Source organism: Puma concolor, chromosome B4 (genome assembly GCF_028749965.1).
Source record: "Puma concolor isolate L17-30 chromosome B4, mPumCon1.1.hap2, whole genome shotgun sequence".
Classification (NCBI taxonomy): domain Eukaryota; kingdom Metazoa; phylum Chordata; class Mammalia; order Carnivora; family Felidae; genus Puma; species Puma concolor.
The window spans coordinates 137,439,339-137,465,407 of NC_141673.1; the positions used below are offsets into that span (position 1 = coordinate 137,439,339).

Sequence of the window (26,069 nt, forward strand, 5' to 3'; positions counted from 1 at the left end):
ACCCTCATCACCCTAGAGGTTTCTGTCTGCTCCCCGGACAGACTTTTCCAGGTGCATGTTGAGTTGCTGCTGTGAATTCTGAGCCCAGCCTGGAAATAGCAAAGTGACACATCCGTCACTAAAGGTCACAGTGGTTGTAACTCAGGCTTTATGAGTCAGTGATCCCTCCAGACTCAGAATTAATTACTTAACTTTACTCGTGTTGAGGAAATCTTCAGAGGGTCCATGTATGGTAAACACTTGTAAATGAGGACACTCTTGGCGATCTTTCCTATTAGTGCAGAAAAATATAGATTTGTCCAGAAGACCTACGTGACCCAGGAAAGGGGCTGTTGTCAAGGAAGTTTTCTCCAGAGAGCTCTCAGTCATTAGCCTGGCTCCCGTCCAAGAATACTAACCTCAGAGGCTGTCAGAGGGTGAAGGGGGCCCCTGAAGACACATCTAGAAGTCATCTGGTGACCGTTTCAACAGTGTGACTTATATGGAATGTATTTCAGAGACTAAGGACACCTGAAAAATATGATGATTTTACAACCGTGTCCTTTAGTTAAACCCTGCTAAATTGTGGGCGATTGAGACTTTCTTAGAATCCATGAAGTTCACAGCAGTTGTCAAGAGCCCCTAATCTCTCTCTGTAGGTTCAGAAAACACTCAAAGACCACCCAGCACTTCAGAGAACCAGCAGTCTTGAATGGCCCTGCCAGATTTGGGATTATGCCATTGGCGCTCACATGTGGGGTCCTATCATTCTGAGGACTTGTCTTTCTTTCTACAAAGGTAGAAAGGACAGCTAATGCTTCATTGTTCTTATCTTTGGCTTACTTAAGAGACTGAGGAGAGAACAGTTCAAGAAGAGAGAAGAAGCAAAGACGTAGCTTTTCCACTGAATACCAGATGGTAGTTTCAGATTAATGGGACCTCATGGAAAAGTAGGTAAAAGAAAGAAAAGTGGGGGCAATGGGTGGTTACTTGAGGTAAGTGTCCAAACAAGGACATGAAGGAATAGCAGACGAAGAACCAGACTAGAATCCTGGAATTTGTTCGCCAACATTATGATGGCTTTCCCCTCATATCCCTAGGTATGCATAATTATTGGTAATTTGGCTTTTGTCATTTATCCTTAGATGATAAGGCATTCTTTTATGGTGGGCAATGATTTGGGATTTTTTTAGGTGCTTTGGAATGTTCAAAGGCTTATTTTATATGGAGGTATATATACGTGTGCATATATGTACACATACACACACATATATGACTGCGAAGAAAGTAGACCTTTTTGAAATGTCTGAAGTAAATAGAGTTCAGCTGCTAAATGCCCAGAGCCAAGTGCATCACACACATAAATAGCCCACGTAAGAATTTTGTGGTGTCATGTTTTTGTGACTAAAATAGACTCACCCTTTCTAAACTCATTTTCTTATTATTGTGGGTTGTTTCTTGGGTACCTGCTTGCATAACAGAAGAAATAGAATGTTGGAAACTTTTCTTGCCTGTTTCTGCAACTATTAAGTGTAACCCCCTTAAATTAGGAGTGGAATTATAGTTCTAACTGACAAGGTTGAGTAATGCAGACGTCGGGAAGCCTCTTTCCTTGGCTAGTCAGTCTGGGGTTTGGGGTGAGCCCAATAATGTCCTTTGCAGAAGGGGAAGTAAAAGTATTTGCTTAAATGGATCCTTGAGCCATTTGAGCCTCTGAGCTGTCAGTGATAAAGCGCTGGTTAAGTGGGAATGGGACACCCAAAATAACATATTTTATAGCCCCCAACAGCATGTGTCTTTATCACTTTGCAGGGAGCAACCATGTCACCATTTCTTCGCATTGGTTTGTCCAACTTCGACTGTGGGTCCTGCCAGCCATGTCAGGGAGAGGCTGTTAACCCTTACTGCGCTGTGCTGGTCAAAGAATATGTTGAATCAGGTAAGCTTGAGTGGGTATGCGAGGTGGGGGAGGAGGAAAGTCCTTGTGTGAACTAGGAAGCAAGTCCTTCCAGAAACGTCAGAGTCATCTGGTTCAACCTAATTTTACAGTTCAGGAAACTGATGGCCAGCCAATCCAAGTACTTCCTCAAGGGCGTATGAGCTTAGTGACCGACTCAGGCAGAGACCCAGGTCTCTTCCCTCGTATTCCATTTCACTGCGCCATTTTCTCACATACACAAAAGGAACAAAGAAAAGGAGAAATGGGTTGAAGACGTGATGTGAGGACTTAATGGGGGTGATAAAATCTACTGGTGAGCTCAAGTCGAACATGGCACCTGCACTGCTAACCCTGGTTATTTCCAGTGATTACAGATAGATTAAGTCTGCACAATCTTACAATGAACTCTAAAGATGGTTATTGAGGGGAGCCATCCCGGGTGGTTCACACAGAATGTATTTATGGAGTGCCTAGTGTCCAGTGGGGGAAAAAGTGCCTTTCCTTTAGAGCTTCTACTCTAGCAGAGGGAGAGAGGTATGGAACAAACTAGAATATAAGGAATAATGAGGAGGAGTGCTGGGCAGAAAACCAAAGCAGGGCGAAGTGGGGGGAGAGAGACTTGGGGACAGAGAAGTGTGTGTTATTTCCCATGGGGTGGTACTGAAAAGGCGTCTCGGAGTGGCGTTTGCGGATGCGGGAGGAACCCGATTCGGCAGCTGAGAACCTCCAACGAGGTGTTTCCAGCTCAAAATCGTGGGTTTCCAAATCCCACCAGGCTGGCCTTTCCCTCCCTTAGAGACCTCCCTTCATGACGGACTCCACCCTTGCAGCCACCGGGAGTGTGCACCAAGCTGAGGAGAAGGTCCAAATCATCCTGATTTCCCTTCTGCCCGGATTCCTCTCCTGTTTAGTTGCAAGTGAGAATGGCACTTGCTCCGGATCTAAAACCTTTCAAATGTCACAGAAACCTTTGAAGTGTGAAATGTCTGAGTTTCTCAAAGCCGCTTTCCACTTAATGGGTCTCCGGGAGCTCGTTCTCTCTAAGCACGGGCCTCACTGACATTTGCCTCCTGAGAGCCTCTTTTTCATCTCTTCTTTTGGCCTTGCCTTTGAACGTGGTCGGATCGGCCATGGGGATCAAGAGACCTTGTCAGAAAAGACGACGACTTCGTTTTTTCCAAAAGGTTAGCCTGTGGCATCTGGAGAGTTTGGTTTTTGATTTTGTCTTTGGTTTTGTTCTGACGAGAAATCACTCTGCCCGTCACAATTCAAATATTATTTTTGTACAATTTATGGGGTTTGGGTTTTTTAGATTTTTTTCATTTGAGTATCGTTGACGCTCAAATGTCTTACTAGTTTCAGGTGTTCAGTGTAGTGATTCGACAAATCTATACCTTCTGCTATGCTCACCACCAGGGTAACTGCCATCTGTCGGCCTAGGACACTATTACAGTACCACTGACTATACTCCCCATGCTGTACCTTTTATCCTCGTGACTTATTCCAGAAATGGAAGCCTAGACTTCCCTTTCTGCTTGACCCATTTTGCCCATCCCCCACCCCACTCCACCCCTCTAGAAACCATCGGTGCTCCCTACTTATAGGCCTGATTCTGCTTTTTGTTTATTTATTCATTTGGTTTTTTTTAAAAAAAGATTCCACATGTGAGTAAAATTGTATAGTATTTCTCTTTCTCTCTAGAGCCGACCACCCTCTAGATTGTCTATGTTGTTACAAACGGCACGAGCTCATCCTTTTTTATGGCTGTGTAATATTCCATTGCACGTCCATCTTCCTTATCCATTCATCTATTGGTGGACTCTTAGGTCATTTCCGTATCTTGGCTATTGTATAAATAATGCTGCATTAATAAACATAGGGGTGCATGTATCTTTTCAAACTGGTGTTTTTGTTCTCTTTGGGTAAATACCCGGCAGTGGAAATACTGGATCATATGATAGTTCTATTTTTAAGCTTTGAGAGCCCTCCATACTGTTTTCCATAGTGGCTGCACCAACTTTTAAAACCCTATCAATCTTGAGGGTGTTAGGCTGCATTTTCCATAATGAGTCAACAGGGCAGAGTGTTGTCATTCTGGGAGCCTTTGAAAATGATAAAAACGTACCATAAATAGAGAGGATCCTGAGCTCTGGTCCTCTTTTTGGGTGCTTACAAACCTAGTGAGAGAGCATGAGAAGCGCCATTGTGCACGTTTCTCTGTCCCATGCCGGGCGTGGAGAATGGTTGCAGCTGAGGAGTTCTGAGAAAGAAGGGCTTCCAGTCCGTGGAAGCCAAATGTTACTCCGGTCGTTATAGAATTGCCATTGGCATTTTTCAAAAGTCCCATCTCCGGTTAAATTTTTTTTTTAAGCAAGCCATAAAAATCTTCCCCTTCCTCTTCCACCCTCACCATTGTCAGAGTTTATCCCTTTCATAGCCAGGTTTATCTAGAATTAGAAGTTTCCACTTATTCAAGTGCTTATATACTTCCCAAATCATTTAGCAAATGCTAGGCGTGTGTCCCGCTTTGGCATTGTGCGTGAGAGAGAAGGGGCTATCGGGAGTCAGAACTGCTTTGTTTCCGTGCTTAGATGGATTTTTCCCTTTTGCTTTACCAACACGACTGCATTTAAATCTGCCACGTAGTGTGCTGTTTATCACAAGAAACCGAGGTTCAGATACAGCTGCAGTTTGCTGCTTTTGAATGATTAAAGTATAAATACTGTAGAAAATCCAGTGGGGATGAAAGCTATACCAACACTACTTAATTCCGCCAGCAGACTCTTTCCCAGTCACCTTGGTGGTTCTGGGAAGGTTTTATTTACTCTTTATTACCCTGACCACGGTTCTCAGCAACCACGTCCGGGTCTCCTGGCTGCCTGCCTTTCCTCACCTGTAGGTCTATAGCCTGCTTCCCTGACCCCATGGATTAAGACCACCGCCTCTCTGAGTCACCTGTTAGTTTTTGCTTAGGGTGCATGATACGTGTAAAATGTATCCTTTCCTGAGAGTTAGAGAAGCAAATAATGGCTCCTTATGTTTTGAAGGTTTTATCTTGGGGCACCTGGGTGGCCAATTTGGTTAGGCGTCCAACTCTTGATTTCGATTCAGGTCATGATCTCTCGGTTTGTGGGTTCGAGCCCTGCATCGGGCTCCACGCTGACAGTGTGGAGCCTGCCTGGGATTCTCTCTTTCTCCTTCTCTCTCCGCCCCTCCCACCATGCCCTTTCTCTTCCCCCCAAAAAAATAAAGAATGGAAAAGAACAAAAGTTTTACCTCATAGTGCATGTATGTCAAATAGAAAACTTCTAAATATCTTTTTAAAGAAGCACTCACCATAAACCTTAAATTTTGCCACAGAGTCTTTCAGATAAACACACAGCAGTTGTTGGTTTTTTTTTTTTTTTTTACCAGATGGCAGTGAAATTAATTAGTGTGTCCACCCTTTGCAGATTAACAAAGGAAGACCCCCAAAGGCATAAAAGTATATAACATGTAGAGAATGCGACCTAGGTCACTCTACCCTCCCAAATACATCAAGCCGAGGCCCTGATGTCTTTTTATTTGCTCAGGTGTTCACTCTCAAAGCGAAGAAACTAACTATTGAATAGAGAAAGAACACTGCTAGTCCAAGACATGATCCAATTTTTGTTGCCTAAATTACTAGATTGACTTTAAAGTTTCAATACATTACCTTGCATGTAGACCTTGGGACTGTCTCATCCTGTCTCTAGTGTTGTGTGTGTTGTTTTTGACCTTCCAGCGGGAATTATAGATCCTAGAGAACGGAGAGAATGGGTGCCAATGTCAAGTGGAATTATTTCCCAGAGTTGGCTAAAGGAGTAACGAGAACATATCTTTCTGTTCCCAGAGAATGGGCAGATGTATATCCAGAAAAAGCCAACTATGTACCCACCCTGGGACAGCACTTTCGATGCCCACATCAACAAGGGAAGAGTCATGCAGATCATTGTGAAGGGCAAGAATGTGGACCTAATATCCGAAACTACTGTCGAGCTCTCCTCTCTGGCTGAGCGATGCAGGAAGAACAACGGCAAGGCGGAGATATGGGTAAGTATCCAGGCTGCAGGCTTCTTTGAAAGGTCACACCATTCAGTGGTCAGCACCACATTCACCAAAGATAAGAGCGTAGTTCCAGTGTCATCCTGAATTTATGACACACTAGCCTTGAGAAAACAGATTCTCTGCTAACGACAGTGACTATTCGTTGTGGACTATAAAACTTATCAACACACTCTATCTTAATTCCTACGTTAAGGTGAAGAAGGTCTCTTAGGCTGTGAACAACACTTATTGATTTATAAGTGCAAAAGTAAGCTCAGAAATATCACAGATCCCCCTTAACTTGGGAACCTAACTGCTCCCCATTTATGGAGGTATCATATCTGTGTGATCTCTTGATATCTTCGAAGATTAGAGAAACATACAGATAGATGAGAGGAACAGCAAAGACCCATGTGATATTTGATCTGCCCTCTCCATACTTTGCCTATCCCTATCAATTTTCTTAGCCCTAAAAAAAAATTCCCTATTCACTTGTAAGGCTCACTCTGCAGTAAAAAGTATGTCATAGGGGCGCCTGGGTGGCGCAGTAGGTTGAGCATCCGACTTCAGCCAGGTCACGATCTCGCGGTCCGTGAGTTCGAGCCCCGCGTCGGGCTCTGAGCTGATGGCTCAGAGCCTGGAGCCTGTTTCCGATTCTGTGTCTCCCTCTCTCTCTGCCCCTCCCCCGTTCATGCTCTGTCTCTCTCTGTCCCAAAAATAAATAAATGTTGAAAAAAAAAATTTTTTAAAAAAAAAAGTACGTCATAAACAATCCATGTTACCGCAAGTTTTGGAAACCTTAGCTTATAACTGCTTGGGTAGCAAATGCTTAGAAATGTTAAAGAAAAGAGTAAAATATGGATGCATAAAAAAATTCTAATGAAAACTTCTTGGGTCTACAAAATGATGAAAAAAAACAAAACAAAACAAAACAACCCCACCGGTAAATACTGATTTTAAATTACCTGAATCCCAGAAAATGGTTTCAAATGCTTTATTATTTATGCAAAAGGAGAGAATCTTATCTTTCTGCTTCTTATTTCCTGTAGCTCAGATTTTTAAGAACTCCACCCAGAAGTTTTTGAAGTCACTGGTTTCAAAATGGGAATGCTAGAAACCTACCAACTAGATTTTTGTGTCAGTGTTCTACATGTGACCTCAAAAAAAATCAGTACTTTTTAGAAGAATATATATTCATACACATCTTTGCTGGTGACACTAAAGTGATCTTTGAAGATAGACATATACCAAGATTTTTTTTAAGTTCCCATGCTTACGTATGTTTAGAAAAGGTAGTCCAGCAATATCTGTTGGAGGAATTCCGTGTCCATTGGAGAAAGGATCGTGGAAACAGATCTCCTCTTGAGGGACTGCGGAGGCAGGTAAGAGGAGGCAAAATAATCTAATGACGTCATAGATGTGTGAGTTGGCATGAAAGGATTTACACAAACCAGAGAATGTGAGACCCCGAGACTGTTTGTAGCTTAAGGCAGGGCAGTAGTTAGCTCGGCTGGGAGAAGACATTCATTCAACCAAGTCTCCCTCCATATTCTGCTCATTCCCATTTATTTTCTGCCTTCTGCCTCATTTAAAAAAATTTTTTTTAATGTTTTTTTATTTTTGAGAGAGACAAAGACAGAATGCGAGTGGGTTGGGGCAGAGAGAGAGGGAGGCACAGAATCCGAAGGAGGCTCCAGGCTCCGAGCTGTCAGCACACGGCCTGACGCGGGGCTCGCACTCACGGACCGCGAGATCACGACCTGAGCCAAAGTCGGACGCTCGACCGACTGAGCCACCTAGGCACCCCCTGCCTCATTTTTTAAAGTCACCAAATCCCCAATTTTTTAAAATAGCATGCTATTTGATTTCCTTTTCAGGTAACGAAAGGACAACTAATTTTTAAATTATTTATTTAGACTTCACTGATGAGCAGGTCGCTTTTCTATTATATCTAGATCTCAAAGTTGCATTTGCCTTCTTGCCTTGGCTGTTCCTGGTTTTATTCCTGTCAGACTTTTCACTTCTTTTGCATTCTAAGCTTATTTAGACACAAGCACTTGGTGGCCCTCAGATCCTCATTTATCTAGCAACCTTGTTACCTTGTCCAGCTCTTTGTTTCAAGGTCATTTCTCAGTTTGCTTTCACGTATAGTGTTTAAGGGCCAACAGGGTGCTTTGGGCTTAGATTTTCCCCTCGCTCTGTTGAAATCCACTTCCTTAAAAATGTCTCTACTTAAAAATTTTCTATTGTCTGAAAGTTGCCCCTTCACCTCCCCAGACTCCATCCAGTTTCTCCGCACCGCACTCAGACTTACCGTCCGCTTTCCCAAGGTTTCACCTGTTTGTGTGGTTCGCTCTCAAAGGCATGGTGCAAACAGGACTTCCTATGGCTACTGGTTTTCCAGCAGCCAACTGGTTCAACTTCCTCCGTCATCACTAATTCCCACAACTTGGTGGTCACCTGGGACCAACTGTCCCCACTTCACTTGGGAACGAGCCCCTTATTTCTTGCTCTTCCTGGTGCCTTTTTGCTCGCGTCTTTATTATTTATTCCACAAACCGGAGGACAAGGTGTATATACTTGATGTTAAAAGCACTTCTGTTCTCACTGATCTGTTTTAAGCTTGCGTGAAGATTTATAGTTGACCAAGCAGTAAATGCTTATGTTCTCATAAAATTCAAATAGTTATGATGCTGTGACGTAACTCTCGTTATTGTGTCAGCTTTGCAGAGATCTTGAAAGGCTTAGTGACACGCACGAGGTCACACAGCCAGTAAATTATTTAACCACGGTTCAATTCAGTCCTGGGTTCAGCCACACATTTCTTACTATTTCTCAGTGATTCTGGTTAACCCATGGATGCAATGACCAATATTGACCTTCAGCTCACCTTCTGAGTCTTTTCCGTATACTAACGACCTAGTGCAGTGGCTTCAGATGTGAGCAATAGTACTCAAGTTTTCTTGGATTTGTCATTTTCCCCCACGTCACATCACATGATATCCTGCATCATCCCTTTAATGTCACTCTGTTCTGGTCTCTTCTACATGACGATATTAAAATATGCATTTTTATCCATTCTTAGACTCATCTAGTTGAAGTTTCCCTTGGTAGATTATCCAGCACTTTCCCAAGGAAACAGTTGCTCCTACCGAAAGGAAAACACTGTTTCCACTTAATGCCCTGGTTAACCTAGGGACACTGAGTAGGCACCCTCAAGGCAGGATCCATCTTTCCTTCCAAAAGACCTACTGCTCCCCCAATTAGCTGGCCCTGGTGTCTCTGATTCTTTTGTCATGGTGGCGATCTGAATCTGCCCTACGGCAAGTGTACAGATAGGAAGCAGCACGGGGCAAGAAAATCAAATAGAAACTGAGAATTGTGTTGCTTCCTGTTGGAAATTTGGATCTCCAAGCAAAATTAATGAGTTTCTGGGGTGTTTTAATGAGAGAAAGGCTGTATCCACGGAGGCTGTGCTACTCTGATGATGACCTATATGAGTAAAACGAAAGAAGAAGGCGTTGCTCGGGCTCTACATTGGAAATCTCTGGCCATCGCTACACTCGCCAGTTACTATGTCATTAAATTCCTGATTATTTCACATTCTGACTGATATTTCTTTTTTTTCTCTCTCTCTCCATCAGTTAGAGCTAAAACCTGAGGGCCGAATGCTAATGAATGCAAGATACTTTCTGGAAATGAGTGGCAAGTGATATTTTGTCTTCTCCTTTGGGGGTGCGGAGGGCGTGGGCCTTTTCCTCGCGTGCAATTTATTTGACTTTTGCAATAATACAGAAGAGAATTGGGAGAAAAGGAAACACAGTGAGTTTTCTTAAAAGTTTTCAGTGGTGCTCAAATATTAGTTGAAAATATACTATCTGGGCCAGATACACATAGAATTGTAAAACACATATAGCGTTAGTTTCCAAAAGGTGTGAACTCGGTGCTCAGTGCTTTTATAGTCTGTCTTTATTTCAGTTTGGGAATGTAACGTAAATATAAAAGGCTCTGTTTATGTGTCACTATGTGTATATACATTGTGTATAAATTAATAAATCAGGGATACCTGGCTGGCTCAGTTAAGCATCTGACTCTTGGTTTTTGATCAGGTCATGATCTCACGGTTCGTGGGATTGAGCCTGGCATTGGGGCTCAAGAGAATCCTGCTTTGATTCTCTCTCTCCCCCTCTCTCTGGCTCTCCCTTCAAAATAAGTAAATAAACATTTATAGATAAATAGATCGATAGATAGATAAACTAGGCAATCACAATCTCAGTAAAATACAAAATAAATGGGACACTCGTAAGTATTTTCCATAATGCCAGTAGCAAAATAATAATGCTTCAAGTTCATCACCTCAAATCCTTTTAGGAACAGGAAGGAAGGAAAGCTAAAGAGTTTCATTCCCACGTGACACACAGACGTGGATCAGAGAGTTTACATTTCCGAGCCCTCATGCTTGGTAACTGTGACAGCCTGTCTCTTCCTTCTGTTGCATTTGTACTGTCACCAAAGGTCTGTGTAAATAAATCAAATGCTGCTACTCATAAAACCCTAAACCTCAGGGTGGATCTGTGTACTTATGGATTACAAATTGATTTTATTTTTTCCTGAATTAGTTCTACTACCAAGAAACAAGTTTTAGTGTAGATTTATGGTGCTTTCTGGGTCTGGGCTTAACATATACAATGTCTCTGGCTCCAGATTCAAGCAAATACATTAAAAAATATATATGATGAGATAATCGGGGACACTTGAACCCTCACCAGACATTTGGTGATATTGAGACATTGTTATACATTTTTTAGGTGCGAAGATGGTATTATGGTTTTATTTCTTAAAACAGGTACTCATCTTTAACATACATACCAAAATACTTATAGATAATATCATACCAGGAATTTGCTTCAAAACAACCCGTTGGTATGCAGGTATGAATAGTAGATAGGGTATATTGAAAAAGAGTGGTGGTCATGGACTTGTAATTATTGAAGCCGGATGATCAGTGCTGGGAAATTGATTACGGTATTTGCTCAACTTTGGTATGGATTCAAAATTTTCCATAATCCTTTTTTTTTTTTTTTTTTTTTTTTTTTGGTAAAGAAGTGAATTCCTAAAGAGGCAGCAATACAATCTGAACTTTTCTTCTTTTATCTTGTAGAGGCTCTAGAAACATAATACTTGGCATTGGACTATTTCTGAGTTGGCCAAATGATACAGAGTGGTTGTAGGAAGCTGAATAACCAGGCCTGCCTAAAAAGTGAAAGTGCTGGCCCAAATGATAATTCCAATGGTGTTCAGTTCCCTCAGGTAGAGGAAGTGTGTTCTTTCCATTAGTTCAAAACATGATCTAACATAAACTGAAAGAAGTCTTCTATGAGAATGCCAAGTATTTTGGGTAAATGATTTAAAGACTGCTGCTTTGAGAAACAGTTCATGGTTACTCATCCTATGGCTATAGAACTTCAATTTTCTGTTAGAATGAGAGAGAATATGGGACACCTGGGTGGCTCAGTCGGTTAAACATCTGACTTCAGCTCAGGTCATGATCTCACAGTTTGTGAGTTCGAGCCCTGCGTCGGGCTCTGTGTTAACAGCTCAGTGCCTAGAGCCTGCAGCCTGCTTCGGATTCTGTGTCTCCCTCTCTCTCTGCCCCTCCCCTGCTCATGTTCTGTCTCTCTCTTTCTCTCTCAAAAATAAATAAACATTAAAAATTTTTTTTAAAGATTTAAAAAAAGAATGAGAGAGAATATTCAGATAAGGTGAAAACAATGATATTTCACAGATTGTGATTACTCAAGTCCAGGAAGGGTTTTTTTTAAGAGTAAAATTTTGTCATATTTAAAATTTTTTATACCTAGACCCACACTGAGGCTCCATTTCTAAATTTTTATATATCCCAAAGCTCTATTTTTAGCAAACACTATTAAGGAATAACCCAACTAGGAAATTCCTTATTGATGACCAGAAGTATATAATTTCATTCCATTGTAAGAATGTTTATTATTACATATAAAAAAAATAGTTTTCGGAAGGATTCAAAAAACCAAGACATGAGTTCTCATACTCAAGAGCTTAAGCCTAGATCAAAGAGGTGGTAGAGACTGAACAATTAGAGAAGAATTTAGTCCTAAGCCACATAAATACTAAGCAAGTGTTTTTGCTTAGTATTAAGCAAGAGGTCATATGGGTTGCCTTCATTCCAGAAAATTCCATAGGAGTGGACATTGAAAGACAGGCAGAGTTGAATTTGCAAAGAAGAGGGATTGTTTTCTAGAAGGAAAACATGCAGGTTTAAGTACAAATATTAATGCATTGCAGAACTGTGGGAAGACCAGTCTGCACAGATCAGAGGGCCCTTGCTAAAATCAGAATGAAGAATCCAAGATAGATCTTGGAGGACTTGAATCAGGCAAGAGGAGTGTGCAGACCTAGGAAAGTCACCAACAAGGAGTCACAGTCCCATAACAAGCAGGCCATGTTATGTTGAAAGTATTTGGGGGAAATTGCTTGTGTCAGAATGTGGGATAGATCTGTAAAAGGAGATAGACTGGATAGGGAGAGAGCCTACACAATTTCATTTTTTTAGTGGAGAGGTGATGAGAATCTGGTCTAGGGGCATCGTTATAGGAATGAAATAAAGAGCCCAAAAGAAAGTAAGATTTCACGGCAGTTTAGATGAAAGGGTATGCCCATTATAAGCGCATGGTTGAGGTGCTTTATACTTCTTTAAAAATGAGAGTTGAATGAAGGGGAAAACATTGACCATATTTATTAAAATAAGTAGAGTAGGAAAATGATAATAGGAGTGGTAGGAGTGGGGGATATGGGAAGAGAAAGCAATTGGGGGAGGACACAGAATTCAGTCTTGGATAAAGTTTAAGATAATGTCATGTCGGGGCGCCTGGATGGCTCAGTCGGTTGAGCGTCCGACTTCATCCATGGCTTATGAGTTCAAGCCCTGCATCGGGCTCTGTGCTGACAGCTCAGAGCCTGGAGCCTGCTTCAGGTTCTGTGTCCCCCTCTCTCTCTGCCCCACGCCTGCTTGTGCTCCGTCTCTCTCTGTCTTTCAAAAATGAATAAACATTAAAAAATTTTTTTTAAAAAATAAAAAGATAATGTCATGCCTCCCACACCCTCTTTAATGGAAGCATCAATAGTTTTCTACTCTACAGGGAAACAAGTTGTTCATTGCTCTCCACACACAAATCACTCCATTCTCTTTTAAAATCCTCATTCATTGGGGCTCTGTCAGTCACCATCTCGCTCTTGATTTTGGCTCAGGTCATGATCTCATGGTCCATGGGATCAAGCCCTGTGTCAGGCTCTGCACTAGCAGCGTGGAGCCTGCTTGGGATTCTCTCTCTCCTCTCTCTGCCCCTCCCCTGCTCATGTTCTCTCTCACTCTCAAAAATAAATAAACTTAAACAGAGGAACAACTTACTTCAGAAAGAAAAAACATAAATTCCAGAAGAATTCAAGAAATTCTGAGCTTTTACACAGTTGCTCTCTTGTAATGACCAAAATGGTTAGAGGATAAAGAAAATCAGAGAAAGGACCAAGGGAGTCAACTTATTTCTAGTACTTTCTGACCTTTAAAAAAATTTTACAGTATTCTAGTTTGACAGACTGTGTGTGTGTGTGTGTGTGTGTACATATAATTTTTTACAGTAATACAGTAGGGTTCCCAGAATAACTCACTTCTATTGCCTGAATTCAAAAGTAATTTTATACTTTATTGCATTTCATCTGGACCAAAATAGAAATGAGTCAAATCTTACTGACAAACCACCTACTCCGCCAGTCACAAGTTGTAAATAGATCTGCTTATATCAGAACTTGTGGAAAATGGCAGTTGCCTCAGTGACCCTGAATTCAACCCCTCATTCGTCAAACCCAATTATTTATAGCTCAGTTCCAAATAAAAAAACTTACATGACCTAACCTTAAAGTATTAGGCAAAAGTATTATGTCTCATCTGTGGAACTTTTTAGAGAGTTATGGGGAATGCTCTTTATCTGGGAATTTGGAGTTGCCATAAAACAGACCTGTGGACCACCGTAGAGAAGACTTGAGTCATAAAATGTAGCCTAGGACTTGGGTGGATTCCTAGGGGAGAGGTCTCCATCCGTATGCCCCCTGCTCATTATCTACCAATAGGTTTCTCGCCTGGCCACTATTAGGGATGTGGAAAATAAGGTATCATGTCAGGGACATTTGTATCAAACGTGTTGTCAGACCCTGCCACTACTTAGCCAGAATGGAAGTAATCTGGTTTAAATATTGTCAATTCTTTCTATTTGTGAAATATGAGCCTCTTACTCTTGCTAAACGTCCATGTTTTATGCTTGTATGAACACAAGAAATAGAATAAATAATCTAAGAATCTTCCAAGGTATTTAAAATTATAATTTTAATTTTTTTAAATTTTTTTAAATGTTTACTCATTTTTTGAAAGAGAGAGGGCAAGAGAGAGAGGGAGACACAGAATCAAAAGCAGACTCCAGGCTCTGCACAGAGCCTGACGTGGGGTTTGAACTCACAAGCTGTGAGATCGTGACCTGAGCTGAAGTCCTATGCTTAACTGACTGAGCCACCCAGGCACCCCTAAAATTATAATTTTAGAACTTATAATCATTAAATTCATTATCCTTATTTCAGTAATGATGATTATCTTTTTTAATCCTTTCTTATTTACTATTTTATTCTTTCTTGCATGCTGGGGTTTTCATCACACTGTTGAGCCATGACTGCCTTGCTATTGTGTGTTTTCTTTGAGTCTGGGCTTCAGCCAGGAAATCACTAGTATTCTAGCCTTTTGGGAAGATGTCATCAGGGCATAGGGCACTATAGACAGTGACTTCCATAGTACCTTCACCAATAGCCAGAACCCAGGGTGAACTGAAGAAGTTAATGTGATGATTTGATATAAATGACTAGGTTACATCCAGGATTACCGAGACATTAACAAATGATTGCAGTGATCTATTAATTTCTGGCTTTTTCTACACTGACCAGCATAGTCTGTAGCTGGTGCACCTGGTTACTATAGACGTCAGGAACCAGAGCATAAACAACTTTCGAAAGTGGTTTTGCCCTCACACACAAGTCTAGCTACCTCCTCTCAGTCTATTGGACCCTGCCCATAAACAACCAGATGTAAAGCATTCTGGGAGATTAAAAAAAAAAGTGCTATTTCTAAGTTGCTGTCAGTAACCACAGTATTCTCTAGAATTACAGGCAGAAAAGTATTTGCCACTTCCTGCTTTTTCTGGCTGACTCATCACTGACAGCGAATAGGAGAGGTTGATAAATACCTTGAAAGTTCTGACCTCTGGTTTTAAAAATGGAAAGAGGATAGCTCAGGTCAGTCAGAGAGGAGTGAGGGATTGAGCCAGTGATGCAACCTCATTGTTTCAACCCTATAGTAATACACCCTGTGATAATTCTGTATCATATAATTGAAGAAAGAAGCTTAGTGCTATACCAACCTTAATAAGTACTTGGAATTTTACTGGTGTCGATGCTTGCCTGATTCCTTGTCCGTCTCTACCCCTTCCCCATCTCCCCATCCTCCCCACCCGGTTGTGACAGCCATATCGCAGAACTTCACTTTGTTCTCTGTCCTTCCTGTTCCTGCAGACACAAAGGATATGAGTGAATTCGAGTCTGAAGGCTTCTTTGCTTTGCATCACCGCCGAGGAGCCATCAAACAGGCCAAAGTACACCACGTCAAGTGCCATGAGTTTACCGCCACCTTTTTCCCCCAACCCACATTTTGCTCTGTCTGCCATGAGTTTGTCTGGTATGGTAACTTGGCATTTTACTCCAAGCTTCCCGTTACGCATTTTGTCCCATCCTCTTAACCTGCCAGGGCTGGCATGCTCTACCTCAGTGGGATGTGCTGGCATAAATACTACATGAGCCTTTTCACCGGCCTCACCTGGATGGATGAAGCTGAAAGTGTGATTCTATACAGTATTTTCATAATGTGACCCCTATAGAGCAAGGAAGCCAGCTCTAGCAGGAATAATTTCCAAGAACTTTGGCTTCTGATTAAATGGGGGCTACTGGGGGTAAGAGGGAAGGGCAGAAGAGGGAGACTCCTTTACTGCTGGCACAGTTTTACAGTCGAAAGTTCTACCACCTTGATAGCCCAACTGTGCTGGTACTAATGTGTGCAAAAGGAAACACTTCTGCATTGGAGCTAATAGGTTTAGATGTTTACAGGGCTCTCGGGTGTCTTAGCAGTCTTCAGACAGAGATCAGTTCAAGCCTCAGTAGGCACATAGCAAAGGCGATGGGACAGCAGAGACCTGAAATGACTCTTGTGTCAGGTTTTAGCCTCCTCACCTCTTGGTGGGGGTGTTATTTTCTTTGAGCATCATCAACGCACAACCTCAGCCTAGCTAGGGTACCCAAAGGTCAAATAGTGTTTTGGTGTATTTCCACCAGCTGTTTTCATTGAATGACTAGAATCACCTTCCTTTCTAATAGTGTTACACGGGAATGGGTCTTAAGCTTAAGAATTTAGTAACTGCAAATATTATCAGACACTCAGAAAAAAATAAAACATCGTACAGATGTCTTTACCCATCAGTACTGAGCTTAGAGAGACAATGACTTTTTACGTGAAGGACATAGAAATTTGCTGCTAGGTGCCTGTGATGCGTTTTCAGTCAGTCATTTTCATCTCTACGTGTTGGTTTGGAAAATTCGCAAGTGAGGGGGAAAACAAAAGCTCCTCGTTTATTTAACTATCAGACTTTTAACAAAGCAGCTTAAAAAACAAGCAAACAAATATATTAACACTCTTGGCCAGTGATAGACCAGGGCTGCTGATCAGTAAATAGTAGGAAGCTATGAGATCTTGCTTACCTTTTAATGTTTGTGGTGCTGTTGACTCGAACATCCAAATAAATCAAACATCTGCTTTATTGCAGGGGTCTGAACAAACAAGGCTACCAGTGTCGACGTAAGTAAGAAGGGTTTCTGTTGTATTACTGTCATTCTTTGTATTTAATTGTTCCTTCACTTCTGAAAATCTTAAGCGACAATCATTTCTTTCCAGAGTGTAATGCGGCAATCCACAAGAAGTGTATCGATAAAGTTATAGCTAAGTGCACAGGATCAGCTATCAATAGCAGAGAAACCATGGTATGTGTTTAAGTTCCTCTTTTTTGTCTGAAATATGAGAACTCTTTATCCTGACATCAAATTTTACAACCCACTAATTTTTAGCACTGCCTGAGCTTGAATCCTTACGCATATCAATGAACGTCAATCTCCCTAAAACCCTTTCCTCTTCAATAATGATTGTTACTGAGATTCAAAACTAGAGGATGAATAAGAAAAGACTAATAAGAATATCGATGACTCTACCTTTTCTGGAAAAGCATGATAGAAAGTGGCCAGAAAACACAGTTTGGGGCAATTATATGAGAACGACTCTTGTGGCATCTAGAGCTAGAAGGGACAGTTAAAGAATAGAGGAAAACAATTATAAAATACTTGTAAGCATTTACACGGTTTGTATGAGATGTAACAGAAATATAATTCTTATGTGGAGAGGCAAGTGTTTCTTTCATAACAAACTGTGAGGCATATGGCATGGAAACAAGTTACCCCCTAGGAAAGGGAAGCAGACCCGGAAAGTCAGGCACACTTCCTTTTCCTATATTGCCTTCTTTATTCAACAGGTATTTAGTGTGTATCCAATACATGAAAAATACTCTACTACAGACAATGCACAGCAGAGCCAAAACAGACCCGGTCCTGCCTTTATGGACCTTACCATAAAATTAGGGAACTACGTAATTGACAACAATGTATTGTTTCCATTTATATTAAGTGCTAAGAAAATAGCCAACAGGGTGTGATGGTGGAAAATAACTGAGTGACCTACTTAAACCAAAGGTCAGGGAATCTCCCAGGGGAGGGAGCATTTAAGCTGAGAGCCTCCAGACAGAAAAGGCCCCAAGGGGGAAAGAGTCCGTATGTTCTAGGACCTGAAATGAGACCATGAGGCTGAAACAGCAAGGGCAAGAGAACAGATAGAACACGAATTTGGGGAACTTGGCAGGACCTAGATTGGATGGAGGTTTTTAGACCCCAGTGAAGTGGTTGGATTTTATTTGACCTATAGTGGGAAGCCCACTTGGTGACTGCTGTAAGGAAATGGTGGGTTGAGGTGTGAACATAAAAAACCAGAAGTGACTACAGAAGTCCCCCTAAGGGGGACGGTTGATGTTACCAGTATGGTAACAATGGAGGTGGAGCAAAGTGAGCAGATTTTCAGGTGATTGCCATGTTAGAAATGACTGGATTTGCCAGTGGATTGGATGTGAGAAATAAAAGAGAGGGAAATAAAGATGATGCCCAGGTTTTTGTCTTGAGCAGTGGGGTAGAGGCAGAACCATAACAATGTAAGACTAGAGGAGAAATTACTATTTCATTTTTCAATAAGTCCAACCTGAGATGCCTGTAGACATCCAAGTAGAGGTATCAGTAGACAATTTTATATGCACTTGGAATTTATATGAGCCCATAGACCGAATATATAAATTCCCCAAAGGAATCTAAAACTGCATTAGGTAGAAGAGAAGGAGCTTGGGATAATGACTGAGAATAAGAGTTCAGAAAAGGCTCTCCATATATTAACAGTAAATGAGGTTACAGAAACCAGAAAGCAAAGGGGTCAATTGTGGTCATTGCCACTAAAATAAGGACCACATGGAGATATCTGGGGCCCTTGATCCAAGACATTTCAAAAAATTGTAGAGTGTTCGCTTCATTGACCAGCACTGAAGGTTCCTGGGAGTTGACGACATGGACACAATTTATGTGCTAATACTACCAACAAGACTAACCTGAAGCTCATTGAAGTAGAACAGTAGCTGAAAAGAGGTGCGACCCAAAGGATGGCAGTACTCCCATAGCTGGAGAGAGATGAGAGATGGATGAAGCTAGAGAGAGGGAAAACCAGAGCAGTCAGGAGGGAAGAAGTCCACCCTTGGCAAGAGGGGAAGATGTCCAAAGCACATGTGGAGATGAGTCTGTGATGGACAGACCGATGGTTCATCAATTGTAGCAGAAAGGGAGGAGAAGATGGTTGCAGATGACAGTGCGTTGTAGATTTGGGGGCAGGAAGGTGAGAGAGCTTCCCTTAGACAGCTTACTACTTCAGTGCAGTCTGGAGATGGGGGGAAGGAAGAAGAGAAAGCAGCAAGTGGCTTTGAGGAGAAAGGATCTGTGAGAGAATTTTCTTGGGATGGGAAAGCAAGGTGGTTAGAGAAGGACAGTAGGAGTGCCAAGGACAGTGAAAAGTCCATCTGAGTTTGAAGGGCCAGCCTGCCAGGTGTGGGATTTTCTCCAGCCATGGGGCAGGCACAGAGAAGGCAAATTGATTGAATTTTTGCAGAGCAGAATATCTCCTAAAATTTAGAGTTGGAAAGGGCACAGTCTCCTATTACAGGTGACTCTCCTAAGGCCTAAAGAGGTTAAAGTAGTTCCTCCATAGTCAACCATCTATAATATAAGTAGCCAGGCTGGGACTAAATTTCAGGTCTCAATCTCCCAGAGCAGTGGTGTTGGGGGTTCCCCCTGCCCCAGTTTTATTGAAAAGTAATTGACACACATCATTGTTTAAGTTTAAGGCATACAGCATGATGGTTTGATTTACATATACTATGAAATCATTACCACGATGGGTTCAGCTAACATCCATCACCATTCTGGAAAACAGTGTGGAGGTTCCTCAAAAAATTAAAAATAGATCTACCCTATGACCCAGTAATAGCACTGCTAGGAATTTACCCAAGGGATACATACAGGAGTGCTGATGTATAGGAGCACTTGTACCCCAATGTTTATAGCAGCACTTTCAACAATAGCCAAATTATGGAAAGAGCCTAAATGTCCATCAACTGACGAATGGATAAAGAAGTTGTGGTTTATACATACAATGGAATACTACTTGGCAACGAGAAAGAATGAAATCTGGCCTTTTGTAGCAACGTGGATGGAACTGGAGAGTGTTATGCTAAGTGAAATAAGTCCTACAGAGAAAGACAGATACCATATGTTTTCACTCTTATGTGGATCCTGAGAAACTTAACAGAAGACCATGGGGAAGGGGGGGAAAAAGTTACAGAGAGGGAAGGAGGCAAACCATAAGAGACTCTTAAAAACTGAGAATAAACTGAGGGTTGATGGGGGGTGGGAGGGAGGGGAGGGTGGGTGACAGGCATTGAGGAGGGCACCTGTTGGGATGAGCACTGGGTGTTGTATGGAAACCAATTTGACAATAAATTTCATCTTAAAAAAAAATAAATAGGTAGAATAAAAAGAGAAAACAGGATTTTTCCTTGTAATGAAACTCTTAGGATCTACTCTCTTCCTTGTACATCACCCAGCCATGTTGTGGTCACCATGGTGTAGGTTCCATCCCCAGGATTTATCTATCTTATAAATGGAAGTTTGTACCTTTTGACCACCTTCCTCCACTTACCCCTGCCCCCCAACCCCCTGTCTCCGAGAACCACAAGTCTGAGCTCTTTCTATGAGTTTGGTGGGGGGGGGGGGTTGTTTTTGGTTTTGTTTTTGATTCCACATATAAGTGAGATGAGACAGTATTTGTCTTTCTCTGCCAGTCCAGTGTTTTGTTTGTTTAAATCAAATCACAACCTCGCAACCTGCCTTTCTGCTCTCTCTACCTGATGCCTTCAGCTTTCCTGGAAAAATCCCAAATTATAAGAATGTCTCTTACCCTCAATGGCTAATGTCCACTGGAAATAGAATGAGAGCCACGAGTATAATTTTAAATTTTCAGGTATCCTCACATGAAAATTAATGAGATAGTTTACGTTCTTTTTCTCTTACAAAATCTTCAAAATGCAGTGTGTATTTTATACTGAGAGTGTATCATTTTACCGCCTTGCAGGTGCTCACTTGGCCCACATGGCTAAATGAATATCATATTGGAAAGTACAGATCTATAGTCTTTCCCAGACATATCTTGAACTATTTGAGCTTGGGGTTTAGATTTGAGGGAGAAGACTCCCAGCCTGGACCTTGTCATTAATTGTTCATATTTACATGGGAATGTTTATACAGACTGAGATCTGAAAATTATTTTTTCTTGGTTGAAAATGAGTAGAAGAGGTTCTAGGCAACTTTTACATAATTTCAGACAGCCATTCTAATGACCCGATGGTGGCTAACATCCTCGGTGGCAATATTAGATACATCACCGTGAATGAGTAGGTCTTCTTTGCTGTGCACATCCCCAAGGGAATTGTCTAATTAAGAACTTCTGGAGAGATGATAAATCTTAGGTAAAACTTTCTTTCTTACACAAGAATATCGGTATTCTTACCAGGAATCAAACCTCCTGATGCTGTGGCTGCTGATGCTGTTCATGTGATACGGTTGGCTAACGGAGATAATTTCAACTCCAGAAAACTAAAAACAAAACAAAACAAAAGAATCCTGCTGTATATCTACCAACAGCATCCCTCTCTTATCTCCCCTCTCCCCATCGCCTAAATCATCAGGTTCATTTTGTTGGAGAAAGGGTAACGGTGAAAGGGTATAGGCTGATTCTGACTTTCGACTTGTAGACGCCCTAGCCCACTCGCTCGTGTGCGACCTAGACGAGTCTTGCCCTCTCTGTGCTTAACCTCCCCATGTATCAAGTGAGGATTCTAATAGAGGCGACTTCCAAGGGGGTATTTGCAATATCACGTGTGTGAGAGGTAATATGTGCAGCATACTTGTCCCCAGCCCCTGGCAGGCCCCTTTCCCTGCCTGTCACCCCCTCCATCCACATGCAAGAGCTGTGACATGCTTCACACGTAGGCTTTTATACTGTTAAGCCCATAGCAGTGTTTCCCCTAGAGGAAGTATTACGTAAACATCTTCCAAAGGTTAGCATACTCGTTCTGGGTTGAAAAAGAAAAGGAAGTATTTGTACGAAAATAGGAAGGGCAGTGCAACGTTTACTTAGATCCCATTTAGATAAGTGACCCCAGTCCCCTCTTCCTGAAGCTGCGAGCCTCTCTGTGGGAACGCCCCACGCGTTCAGCTTACTCCAGGTTACCCGACGTCTGCATATTATGCACTTGGCCCTTGCCTGGAAGAGCTAATGGCTGCCTGCCTTCTTTGGCCATGGCTGGAAGGGTTGACAAGTAACACTTATGCCCTGAGGTAAGTGCACATTGTTCCAGTGTTTTCAGTGCTCTGTTGGACTCGAGTGCCTGCCAAGACACCCAAAGTTGAAAAGCAGGGACGCGCGTTTGGTCACACGTTCTTCCTTTTTTCAGTTCCACAAGGAGAGATTCAAAATTGACATGCCACATAGATTCAAAGTCTACAATTACAAAAGCCCGACCTTCTGTGAGCACTGTGGGACCCTGCTGTGGGGCCTGGCGAGGCAAGGACTCAAGTGCGACGGTGAGTCCAGTGGGAAAGGAGCGTGGGCCCCGTTGTGGGCCCCCCAAGGGGTGGCTCTGCAGCCTTGATGGAGAGCATGAGGGAAGGGGGAGGAGAGAGGCTGGACTTCTCCAGCTGACCCGGATGACCCCAACGTCTTGAATGTGAAGTGCCCAAGATGAGACACCAGTGCTGTTCCTTCCTTTCCACCCCCAACACCTTAATCCTTGTAGCCCAGAGAAGTGCAAGCCCGTTGAGTCTAAATGTCAAGTCTCCTGACCTGTCCCCCTTCTCTTGTTCCCTGTTGTGCTGGGGAGAAAGGAAGATAGCATTTTCCCTGACTGGCCCCCTGGCTGGGACCTGCCCTGCCGTGTCTCAGTGTTCGGAGCCTGCCCCTTCTGACCCTGCCTCTCTCCCTCACACCAGCCCTACAGATTCTCTGTGTAGCCCATCAGGGAGCAAGCCCAGCTCATCTGCTTGGCTGATGGATGGTCCTGCACATGAGAATTCTGTGACTGAGACCCTAGGCCCTGGGCCCTAAGCGTGCTGCAAACTCACAGTGCCCAGTAAGAGGCCCACCCCTCTTACCATTCTCCCTCCTCTGATCTCCCCCTTGAAGGCTGGCATTGCAGCTGGCAATGCAGCCGGACTGAGCCTACAGCTCTGCACTCGTCAAGATTTTTGGACCTGCCCTGAGAAAGAGTAAAAACCACTGCAATGCTCTAAAAGTTCAAATGGCTAAGGCGATAACCTCTAGACACCGAGATGCTGTCACATCAGGATTAGGCCGGAGGGAGGGAAAGATTCCCACAAGCCACTTCTGCCTTTTGAGTGGGGCTGGGGTGGAACAGGGCCAGATAGACTTTTGAAAAGGAGGGAGTTCTGCTGCGGCAGAGGCCTTTCTGTTTTGAATGATTAAAGGTAGAAGCCACTTTACTTTTTCTTGGTCATTTTGTTTTACGCACTGGTTAAATCTTCTGCAATTATCTTTTTTTTTTTTTTTAACTTCTTTAAATTCAAGTTAGCTACCTACAGTGTAGTTTGGTTTCTGGAGTAGCGCCCAGTGATTCGTCCTTTCCATATAACATCCAGGGCTCATCCCAGCAAGTGCCCTCCTGAATGCCCATCCCCCGTCTAGTCCATTCCCTCCCCTCCAGCAACCCTCAGTTTGTTCTCTGTAGTTGAGAGGCTCTGTGGTTTGCCTCGCTGCCTGTATTGATCTTATTTTCCCTTCCCTTCCCTTCCCCTGTGTTCACCTGTTCTAGTAATAAAGGCAAGGATCCCCTTCAACAGCCTTCTCTTCCTCATCCCCGTTGCGTTTACACGCCCGGTGGAGTCTGGAGTGACATGTTAGTGGAGGCAGGAGGAAGGTTAGGCTTTCAAACCATCACTGAAGGCAAAACCCAGATGTAGTGAGAATTCGTCTCAATAATCCCTCCGTAGCCCAGAAGTGCCACTGAGCACGTAGCTATTTATACCTGCTCGAGAACACACAGGTGGGCCTAGTAGTCTGGAGGATCTTTAGGAGTTCATAGGCAAGAAGTAATTCCCGAATGGAACACGCGGGGCATGAGTGATGGCTCCCCTGGTCCTCTGATGGTCTCTCTCACAGCTCAGGTTTCCCCTCCCTAGATTCTGAGCACCTCAACTGCCCAGTGGTGCCAACAGCCTGTCTCTGCCTCTGAGCTTAGAACCCTCTACAAGGGTTCCTCGCCATTTTTTCACAGCCATTGTTTCTGTTCCGTCCTCCCTAATGTTCTTTCTCCTCCATTCCCTTCTCTTTCCCTGTCTCCCCCCACCTCCTGCATGCCAGGCAGCCCCTCTCCACTCTCCCTTCCTTTCCTCTTCCCTCTTCTCCCCTCCCTTCCTCCCCAGCACCCTCTGTAGGTATCTGGCCGATACCTACAGACATCCCTGTGTCCTCACCCCCCATGCCCTTGACTTCATCTCTCCTCCCTCTCTACTCTCTGGACTCTGTTCCTCTGCCTTGGCCCTGCTCTTTCTATCTTGTTCTTTTCTAAGCCACCTTCTTAAGTAGGGCCTCCCTTTGTCTTGATTCTGTCTCCTTTCCTCTGTCCACTTTAATTCCCATGAAAATCATCGTCCAAAGGGCCTGTTTGCACTCAAAGAGATCAAGTTGTCACCTCATAGGTTAGTAACAGAGACGTAGGACATTACCATAGTGGGGGTGGGGCCTGCCTTCATGCCAGAGCATCCAAGACAAGCTTAGATCTGGCTACCATGTTAAAAAGCAAAGTGAAACTTCCCACTGCTTCATGCTGCGTCCTCACCAACTGCCTCCCTCTGCCTTGTGGTACTAAGGAAATGCAGCTGGGACTTCCCAGTGTGCAACCCGCAGAAATACATCCAGTAGGAGTCGTGCTGAAATTCACAAGGGCAGAAAGCCATTATAAACAGCATAGTGACTATATTAAGGGCTTTAGTCATACATAAAAGATTTCACTTAGAATGGATTTGGGTTCTATCATGCAATATACCAGGACAAGTACTGGTTTATATTTACATAGAAAATGCTATTTTATTATGAACTGTTGGAGGAAGAGTAAGCCAGTTAAAACTAAGGGCCGAAGCCTGCTCAAATTCCATTTCAGTAGTTTAATGTATATCTCTTTGGAATAGATAATGAAGATAAAAGACAAGTTGTAGTTGTTGAGCATCTGATGCCAACCACTGTACTAAGCTCTTTGCACACAAATGGGTTAATAAGCAGGTAAGAGTACGGGGCACCTGGGTGGCTCAGTCGGTTGAGCATCCGACTTCGGTTCAGGTCATGATCTCAAGGCTCGTGAGTTCGAGCCCCGCATCAGGCTCTATGTTGACAGCTCGGAGCCTGGAGCCTGCTTCAGATTCTGTGTCTCCCTCTCTCTCTGCCCCAACCCACTCACATTCTGTCTCTGTCTCTCTCAAAAATAAACAAACATTAAAAAAAAAAAAAAAGCAGGTCAGAGTAAAAGTGCGTTGTTTTATAGCCTCTCTTGCCTAATGCCGTTATAACAAATGCTACTGATGGACTTGACAGAATGAAATAGGACTTGAAAACAGAATTCTATCAGGTGGAGTTTGAAAATCTTACGTTAGAAAATTTTTATTGTAATAGCAGTGTTTCATAAGCAGAATTTCATTTTTCTAAACCAATGACTTGAAGTAGTAGCTGTCTTTCTACAGACGCCCTGGTCCACACACATCCCAATCCAGGAAGGCTCACGGGATCACAGAAAGTGGAGGGTGGACCTTCACTGCACTTTTTTCAAGACTCATAAATTGGAATATTCCCCGAGAATCATAGGACTTAGAGCTAGATCATTTGGTTCAACCAGCCCAACTCTGCCCTATGGGGAGAATGGCCTCCAGGCTACTTCCCTTCTCCCCACTCCCATCCCGAAGCACAGACCACACCCACCATGCATGCAGGCTGAGGCTTCAGCCTAGAGGGGAGGGAAGCTCCTTGCACCCCATGTGGGGAAGGGGATACTTGGACTCCAATCTAGAGTGGAAGTGAACCACCTTCTATCCTGGCATGGCACATTTTCACCAGAGAGAGCCAGCATCGGTGCTAGTGTCTCAGCAATGGCATAGTCTAAATGCATACCAACAGCAGCCTTCCTCTGCTGTCAGCAAAGCTCTGCTTCTGCCT

At 43.0% G+C, this 26,069-nt stretch overlaps 1 protein-coding gene and 2 long non-coding RNA genes across 6 annotated transcripts in view; 1 reads left to right on the top strand and 2 right to left on the bottom strand.

Annotated features, from left to right (window-relative positions):
- Positions 1-26,069, top strand: part of PRKCQ (protein kinase C theta) — a 192,892-nt gene that overhangs the window by 52,301 nt on the left and 114,522 nt on the right. The window contains exons 2-9 of one of the 3 annotated variants that reach the window (XM_086715011.1): positions 639-929; positions 1,792-1,918; positions 5,790-5,989; positions 9,628-9,688; positions 15,626-15,788; positions 16,927-16,958; positions 17,055-17,140; positions 22,306-22,435. In XM_086715011.1, coding sequence (XP_086571137.1) covers positions 912-929; positions 1,792-1,918; positions 5,790-5,989; positions 9,628-9,688; positions 15,626-15,788; positions 16,927-16,958; positions 17,055-17,140; positions 22,306-22,435 — 817 coding nt within the window. In that variant the 5' untranslated portion in view covers positions 639-911. Of the gene's footprint in view, positions 1-638; positions 930-1,791; positions 1,919-5,789; positions 5,990-9,627; positions 9,689-15,625; positions 15,789-16,926; positions 16,959-17,054; positions 17,141-22,305; positions 22,436-26,069 lie in introns of those variants that run through there. The other 2 variants (XM_025930476.2, XM_086715012.1) reach the window with 2 other exon arrangements.
- LOC147579544 (uncharacterized) lies at positions 5,611-24,088 on the bottom strand. The gene is made up of 3 exons (XR_015254059.1): positions 23,893-24,088; positions 21,360-21,445; positions 5,611-5,696 (listed from the first exon to the last, which is right to left on the bottom strand). It is a non-coding gene; the product is annotated as an uncharacterized LOC147579544 (long non-coding RNA).
- LOC147579545 (uncharacterized) lies at positions 12,731-15,615 on the bottom strand. Of its 2 annotated transcripts, none has more exons than XR_015254060.1 (2): positions 15,475-15,615; positions 12,731-13,045 (listed from the first exon to the last, which is right to left on the bottom strand). It is a non-coding gene; the product is annotated as an uncharacterized LOC147579545 (long non-coding RNA). The 2 variants fall into 2 exon arrangements; XR_015254061.1 differs by having other exon boundaries at positions 12,731-13,049.